The 6,516-nt window shown below is 51.2% G+C and overlaps 3 protein-coding genes across 3 annotated transcripts; 2 read left to right on the forward strand and 1 right to left on the reverse strand.

Annotated features, from left to right (window-relative positions):
* Positions 1-101: 101 nt before the first annotated feature.
* Positions 102-1,736, reverse strand: wos2 (Hsp90 cochaperone SBA1). Its single transcript, XM_073757247.1, has 4 exons — positions 1,610-1,736; positions 1,118-1,443; positions 886-1,059; positions 102-826 (listed from the first exon to the last, which is right to left on the reverse strand). Exons 1-4 carry the CDS (start codon positions 1,638-1,640, stop codon positions 749-751), a joined length of 609 nt encoding a protein of 202 aa, XP_073617801.1. The 5' UTR covers positions 1,641-1,736; the 3' UTR covers positions 102-748.
* A 240-nt stretch (positions 1,737-1,976) lies between these two features.
* BDV17DRAFT_257861 (ESCRT-III subunit protein VPS24) lies at positions 1,977-3,336 on the forward strand. The gene is made up of 2 exons (XM_073757248.1): positions 1,977-2,284; positions 2,338-3,336. The coding sequence occupies exons 1-2, from the start codon at positions 2,237-2,239 to the stop codon at positions 2,980-2,982; spliced, it is 693 nt and encodes a 230-aa protein (XP_073617802.1). The 5' UTR covers positions 1,977-2,236; the 3' UTR covers positions 2,983-3,336.
* A 166-nt stretch (positions 3,337-3,502) lies between these two features.
* Positions 3,503-5,993, forward strand: BDV17DRAFT_257865 (uncharacterized protein). Its single transcript, XM_073757249.1, has 5 exons — positions 3,503-3,988; positions 4,043-4,072; positions 5,014-5,178; positions 5,228-5,298; positions 5,352-5,993. Exons 1-5 carry the CDS (start codon positions 3,773-3,775, stop codon positions 5,611-5,613), a joined length of 744 nt encoding a protein of 247 aa, XP_073617803.1. The 5' UTR covers positions 3,503-3,772; the 3' UTR covers positions 5,614-5,993.
* Positions 5,994-6,516: the final 523 nt, after the last annotated feature.

Raw genomic sequence — 6,516 nt, forward strand, 5'->3', positions numbered from 1 at the left:
CCGCAAGGGAAATCAACGATAGTGGTGGTGGCACAGATGGATGGAAGTTGCAAGTTCTCCTCCACATTCGGTGTGGGTTTCTACAGTGTGGCGGGCAAAACTCCTTCACTGTTCACATAAGCTGCTCTCCGCCAATGACTGCGCTTTTCAATCTTTTACCTCAACCACCACCTGAACCTGGTTCAAATAAAGAAACAAGATCACAAATATTATTAGGCTATTTGCTCTGTACTGTCACTTGCGTGGTTCTAACCTCTTTCATTTCACAGGAATCTCTGATTCTTGAAGAGGGCACGTGCGGATGGCAACAATATTATATACACCATCTCCCACCTCTTAAGAGTAAACAAACCAAGTTTCGATAATCTGTTACAGTGGTATATTTTATATGACATGTATGTCTAGAGAGTATGAAAAGTTTTTTGACATCACGAGTAAGAAGAAACCACAAACTCAGATACGAGCCGATTCATTGTGTGTACCAAACATACTTTGAAGAACTCATGGTGTTTGTACAGATAGGCAAATAACGTCAATTTTTTCTTCTTGATGCTCAAGGCATTCGCCAAGCCAACTAGAATAGGCCGAGCGTAAATATAAGAGCTGACACCAGTCAACGAACCGGATGCCAACCGAGTAATGTGTGATCGTGATAATCATCAGTTATGCTACCCATTGTACTGGGAGCCCCCTCCGAGCCCAATTCGAGTCCTCCCAACTCCAGCAAATTCTCCAAAAAGACCAACGTCTACGAAACCTCCTGGATCTTAGACTTATCACCAGCCTTCTGATCAGCATCCTCGAGCTCGGGCATCTCATCATCATCCTAAAGCAAGATGTTAATTGGTGAAGACTTAAGGAGAATCATCGGGGGTGGAAGCCTACCTCTTCCTCACCCTCAGCAGGTAGGTCACCGCCAAGGCCACCGGCGCCGGCAAGGCCGCCGAGTTTCGAGAAATCGATGTTTCCGAGACCACCTTGCTCACTGGGGTCGAAACCGCCGAAGTTGTTGGCGTAATCATCCTCTGGTGCCTCGTCCTGCTCATCTTCATCGACCCACTACCAGTAGTCAGTATTCCGCACGCTATAGCAGATCGGGCTCAACGGAAGGCCGCACCTTGTCAAAGTCGGTCTTGAGGAAGTGCACCTTCTTGGCAATTTCCAACAGACGGGGCCAGTACTCCTCCTTCAGCTCCTTCTTGCGCAGGATAAGCTCAACCTCGCGGTCGCTGTGGTTCACCTTGCTGTTCTCGGGGTCGATCTCGCCGTACAGGTCAAGGGAGACCTGGTATGTTACACCCTTCTTGGAGGGACCGGAGAATGTGACATTTTTGGCAGTGATGTCGAGCTTTGCATCGGACCGGGGAACATCCGCAGCCTTGATGTTGACGTAAAGGTAGTTGCGCTCGGCATCAGTGGCAGACGAGCGCTGAGCCCATGTGACTGTAAATTGAAAATCAGTCAGCTTTTTTTTTTGAGATAGCGATAGCGATATGATAGGTCGCTTGATGAGAAGAAGGAGAATTGAATGGGCATGGCCTTGTGACTGGGCTGCAAACACCCGAAGCAAGCAAGCGGAAGGCGGGGAAAAGAAGCAGGAATTACGTACCTTCGGGAGTGTGTTGAGGTAGCTCAGGCATTGTTATAAGAGTTGAGAGGGAAATGCGGGGTGAAAAGAAAAGAGAGTGATTCAGATATCGAGTTGAGGTGGACTGGTGTAAGTGGGAGTTAGAAGGGATGGTGTGTTGTAGTGGAGGAGCAGAAGCACTGTTGAAATCCAGCCTCTTTGCGAGCTGATGATCACCGCCGAAGTGGTGCTAGAAACTTTGGAAAGTACTGGAACCTGCTGAGACTGTTTGTTCTGTTTGCATCCTCCCCTCACTTGCGACGTCACGTCTGCCGTCTATTGTGCAGCCTCAGGCAGCTATTCTTGGCCTCTTGGCGCTCGTTAACTTTCGACGACCTGGAGGCTCTCACTCAGATGGAAACAACAAAGCAGAATGGCCCAAAGTACGAAGGTAATGTGATTCATATCTCAGACTCCAACTTACCAATTCTACCTACCGACTGCAATCCACATCAGTCGTGCCCTGAACTTCGGATCCGATTTCCGCACCGTACCGCTCCGCTTTCGGGAATCCCACCTAGACTTGCCTGATAACGGCACTCCAGGTCGCCAAAGGTGTTTCGAGTATAGAGATCAAACATACCACGTAATCGCGAGGTAGCGCTCGTCATGGAGTCTCTCAAGGCTGTTTTCTTTGGCCCAGATCCTCAGACTCAGGTACGTCGAAGATGAGACACTCCTAGGCACATACTGATCTCCCATATCTGCAGATGCGAAAATGTAACCAGCTTATCCGCGCAAACACTCGTCAGTTGGACCGCGATATCGCTTCTCTCAAGACGCTCGATTCCAAAACACGCCAGACAATCCTGAATGCCTCGAAACGCGCACAGCGGAACCCGGCCCGCGCAAAGCAGGCAAACATTGAAGCCAAAACACTGGCGCGGGAACTTGTTCGGGTGAGAAAGCAATCGGCGCGACTGTCGACCAGCCGAGCCCAACTACAGAGCGTCCAAATGCAGGTCAATGAAGCATTCTCTATGCGCAAGATCCAGGGTAGCCTACAAAAGTCGACAGGTATCATGAAAGACGTCAATACCTTGATTCGTCTCCCTCAGCTGTCAGCAACGATGCACCAGCTTGCGACCGAGTTGGTCCGCGCCGGCATCATCGAAGAAATGGTAGACGATGCCATTCCGAACAACGAGCTACTAGAGGACGAGGAAGCAGAAGCCGATGAGGAGGTTGATAAGATCTTACAAGAGATTTTACAGGGAAAGCTATCCCAAGTGGAGGACGTCAAACAAGAAAGACCTTTGGAGGAGCCCCAGGCGGTGGAGGAGGAAGAGGCGTTCGAGGATCAGGAAGCCGCTCTCGCGCAGATGAGAGGGCGCCTGGAAGCTCTGAAGAGCTGAGCATAGAGGCCCCTTGCTCTGTTAGAGCTTTGTTGGTTTTGTTGGTGATGCCATCGCGTTGTACAGGGACGCGGATGCTTGTCGACTTTTTTTCTTCTCTCTTATGTTTGATGGAGTTCACTACGGTAGAGCGTTTGTGTTTTTTCGATGATACTATGGTTTCTGCATGACTTTCCCGCTCAGAATCCTGCCAGACAGCTGGCCTTGGATGCAGGATTCTAGAAAGACCTCGCTTATCACTTACTCTTTCGTGGAGTACAGTCCATCACCTCTTGAAGCAATTGGGCAGCGCCTTAGTTACGAAGTATGTTACCTCCTCGCAATTCAGTATAATAAACCCATCCTATCAATGCTTGATAATTCACTAGTCAAATAATGAATTCAAAACAATTTCCCCCATCCTAGTTAGTGGTATAGTTCCGCATCATGGTGCTCACCGGATTGGGATTAGTTCACTCAGGCCTGTCACGGGCATTCACTCCGCCTTCTCCTTTTGGTCCTTCCAAACCTGCGTCAATCCATATCATCCTCCATCTCCCTTCCTCCCTGTCTCATCAACCATCAGCTCACACAGTCTGCAAGCTTCCACACCTCGTCAATCCTCTTTATTACTTTGATTGAACCTTTGCGCGTACATCTATCGTGTAGCGCTCAATCATTTGCCTGTTTCGCGCCCTCTTTTCGAGCACGAACACTCGAGGCGCCACATCAGCTTTCGCGCCCAACGTCTGCAACTCACCTTACATCCATCATCAAACTCGGATCCCATCTGAATTTTCCATTCAACACAATGTCTGGCAAGCTCGACAAGTCTTTGGACGAAATACTCGTCAACCGTCGCCAGGGCGTGCGTCAGCGCCGCCGCGCCAACCGGTCCAAGGCCGCCACTGCCACAGTCCCAGTTGGAGGAGTCAAGAAGAGCACGAAGAGTGCTAAGCCTGCTGGAAAGGCCGTCCAGAATGGACACCCGGCCTCAACTGAGAGCAAGATCATGGTCAGCGGCTTGGTAAGCAGACACCTTAAACTCGTACTGAAAGTAACGGTTACTAACCTTGTTTAGCCTGCCGATGTGAATGAGGCCAATATCAAGGTATGTTGATCGAGAGGCCATCGCCTTGGGTTTCTATCGCCGTGTCTTTTTCTCGAAGCCTTCCGGTCGCAGCGTATCCCATTCGCCTTTCGACCCCATCACGTCGCTCATATATCGTGGTGGTTGCTTCGTTTCGCGCAGGCAGTTACTCCTTCTGGAACAATCGCTTTGCGTCGCCTTCATTGGCAGATGCCAGCGTGGAAGTCGAGTTTTGCCGTAATCTTGCAATGTGTCTTTCACATCAGAACCTGGAGGTTCTTGATGACGCTGCAGACTGCGCTTTGGTGAGAGTTGATTAACCCACCACATTCAGCCCGCTTTTCCTGCCCGCGTAGTTCTTATCTCGGGTCTTGGGCGTCAGCGAGTGCATCAGCATACCAGCAGCAAACCAGAAGGTCTATTCTGTTAGCCACACCTCATAGCCCATAGACCGTTGACTTGGTCGTTTGGAGCAGCGTGCGCTTAGCTTCGTCTCGCTTGGAGACTGCGTCATTTTTATGTCGCTGAAACTTACCTTTTCTACGGGTGTATGTCGGCATTGATGGTTTCGACCCTGCCGCACTAGCCACAAGTGGGGTGACCAGTCGATAGTTGTCGACACAATGACTATCCTCTTTTCGTCGGAAGATGTTTGGTTATGGCTTGGGGGGTCAACTGTGTCGGTTTGGGTGGAACATCCGAGGGAAAAAGCTCATGCCGCAGCATGTCACGTTCTTGGGGGACAAATTGATGGGACAAACGCCTTCAAATTGGCTTGTTTTGCTTGGAACTGGGCTGCGCCATGCGCTCATCCGCTGTCAACTAACCAACGCTGTGCGCTCGCTGATGCTCTCTGCTGTCGAGTCCGGGTCATATTTGTGTTTGGGGCCGTGACGGCATCGTTGACGCGTTTTCATTACTCTTTTGGCCGACATACTGATTGTTTCTCCTCCTCCCAATAGGAATACTTCACAAAGTCTGCAGGACCCGTCAAGCGAGTCATGCTTACCTACAACCAGAACGGTACCAGCCGGGGTATCGCATCAATTGTCTTCAGCAAACCCGACACTGCTGCCAAGGCCGCCAAGGACCTGAACGGACTTCTTGTTGACGGACGACCGATGAAGGTTTGCCGTCCATTCTTGTCTTTCATTTTCTGCTGCTAACCTGTGTTAGATCGAGGTTGTCGTCGATGCGTCGCACGCCCCTGCGGTGCCCGCTCCCAAGCCCCTTAGCGACCGTGTCGCGTAAGTTACCGTTCCCTCTTCACCCGATTGATACAAATGCTAATATCTTCCAGTCAGGGCAAGTCTCAGCCAAAGCCGGCGACCAACGCGAAGGCTCCCACCCGCGGGCGTGGCCGCAAGAACCGCCGGGGAGGTGGTGCTGGCCGACCCAAGCCCAAGACTGCCGAAGAGCTCGACGCTGAGATGGTGGACTACTTCAACACTCCCAACGAGAATGGCGCTACAGGCGACGCCAACGCCGCGGCTGGCGGTGCTCCTCAGCAGCCCGCCGCCGCTGGAGAGGACCTCGGCATGGCTGAGATTTCGGTGAGTTAGCAAGATCTCGTGGAAGTGGACTAGCGGCTAATTTGTGTTCTAGTAAACGCGCATCGTTTCTGAGAGTGGGCCCGATTGATTCGCCCTCATCTTTTCGCTTCGTCGGACGCTCGTGGCCCAATTTTCGGATGCCTCTCCTTTTAATATGATACTCTTCCCTCCCATGATTTCCTATTACGCTCTTCGTTTAATCCGTTATGCAATGTCGTTTCTCCTCCACTACTTTGATTATTCCCGGGGATGAGCAAGACCGCGTGTATGTTAAGCCAATGAATTTCATCTAAATAACTCTACGAGACATTATCTACCAGATAATATGACGCTCAAGTAAACCGTAACCGAATTAATCTCCACGCGCAAGCCTCTTACTGAACCATTGCCGCAAGGACCGGCTCTCCTTTTCGTCATTTGGGTCGTCCGCGTCACTTGGATCCGATCGGCGCTGTATCTTCAACGCAATACAGCTCTGCAGCAAACGCCAAGGATCCCCTTCGTTCTTAGCCAGATCACCAGTCATCATGGGCTCGCTGAGGTAATATCGAGAGAGCCTATCCAGCGACGACGGCGCCATCTCAGACGTAAAGAGAAGTCGCTGCGAGTACTGAATGACCAGCTGCTTCCCGTCATGGTGCGCCTGCAGGATCCTCGCGGCGCGATATTCCCTCTTCTCTTTGGCTCCGAACCCGGCCCCGGCTCCTCCTTTGAGATACGAGAGTGCTAGAACCGGATGAATTGGAAAGCGCCGATACTGCCTCATCTCTATCCGAAGCCTCATTACACGTACGATGGCCTTGATTTCACTTATCGTCAGGGATAACCCGTCGGTGGGCCGCTGCGCGTTTACGACGAACTCGATAGCGTGTGGTGCTGTGTATGTCGTGTCCTCGAGGACCTGCGTGATCC

Source organism: Aspergillus undulatus, assembly GCF_047715775.1.
Source record: "Aspergillus undulatus strain CBS 261.88 unplaced genomic scaffold BDV17scaffold_12, whole genome shotgun sequence".
NCBI lineage: Eukaryota > Fungi > Ascomycota > Eurotiomycetes > Eurotiales > Aspergillaceae > Aspergillus > Aspergillus undulatus.

Coding starts and splice junctions, on each gene's coding strand:
- wos2 (XM_073757247.1), bottom strand. CDS start 1,640: ATGCCTGAGCTACCTCAACACACTCCCGAAG. Junction 1,444..1,609: donor ACCTCAACACACTCCCGAAG/GTACGTAATTCC, acceptor TTCAATTTACAG/TCACATGGGCTCAGCGCTCG. Junction 1,060..1,117: donor TCAAGACCGACTTTGACAAG/GTGCGGCCTTCC, acceptor GACTACTGGTAG/TGGGTCGATGAAGATGAGCA.
- BDV17DRAFT_257861 (XM_073757248.1), top strand. CDS start 2,237: ATGGAGTCTCTCAAGGCTGTTTTCTTTGGCCCAGATCCTCAGACTCAG. Junction 2,285..2,337: donor GCCCAGATCCTCAGACTCAG/GTACGTCGAAGA, acceptor CCATATCTGCAG/ATGCGAAAATGTAACCAGCT.
- BDV17DRAFT_257865 (XM_073757249.1), top strand. CDS start 3,773: ATGTCTGGCAAGCTCGACAAGTCTTTGGACGAAATACTCGTCAACCGT. Junction 4,073..5,013: donor TGAATGAGGCCAATATCAAG/GTATGTTGATCG, acceptor TCCTCCCAATAG/GAATACTTCACAAAGTCTGC. Junction 5,179..5,227: donor TTGACGGACGACCGATGAAG/GTTTGCCGTCCA, acceptor AACCTGTGTTAG/ATCGAGGTTGTCGTCGATGC.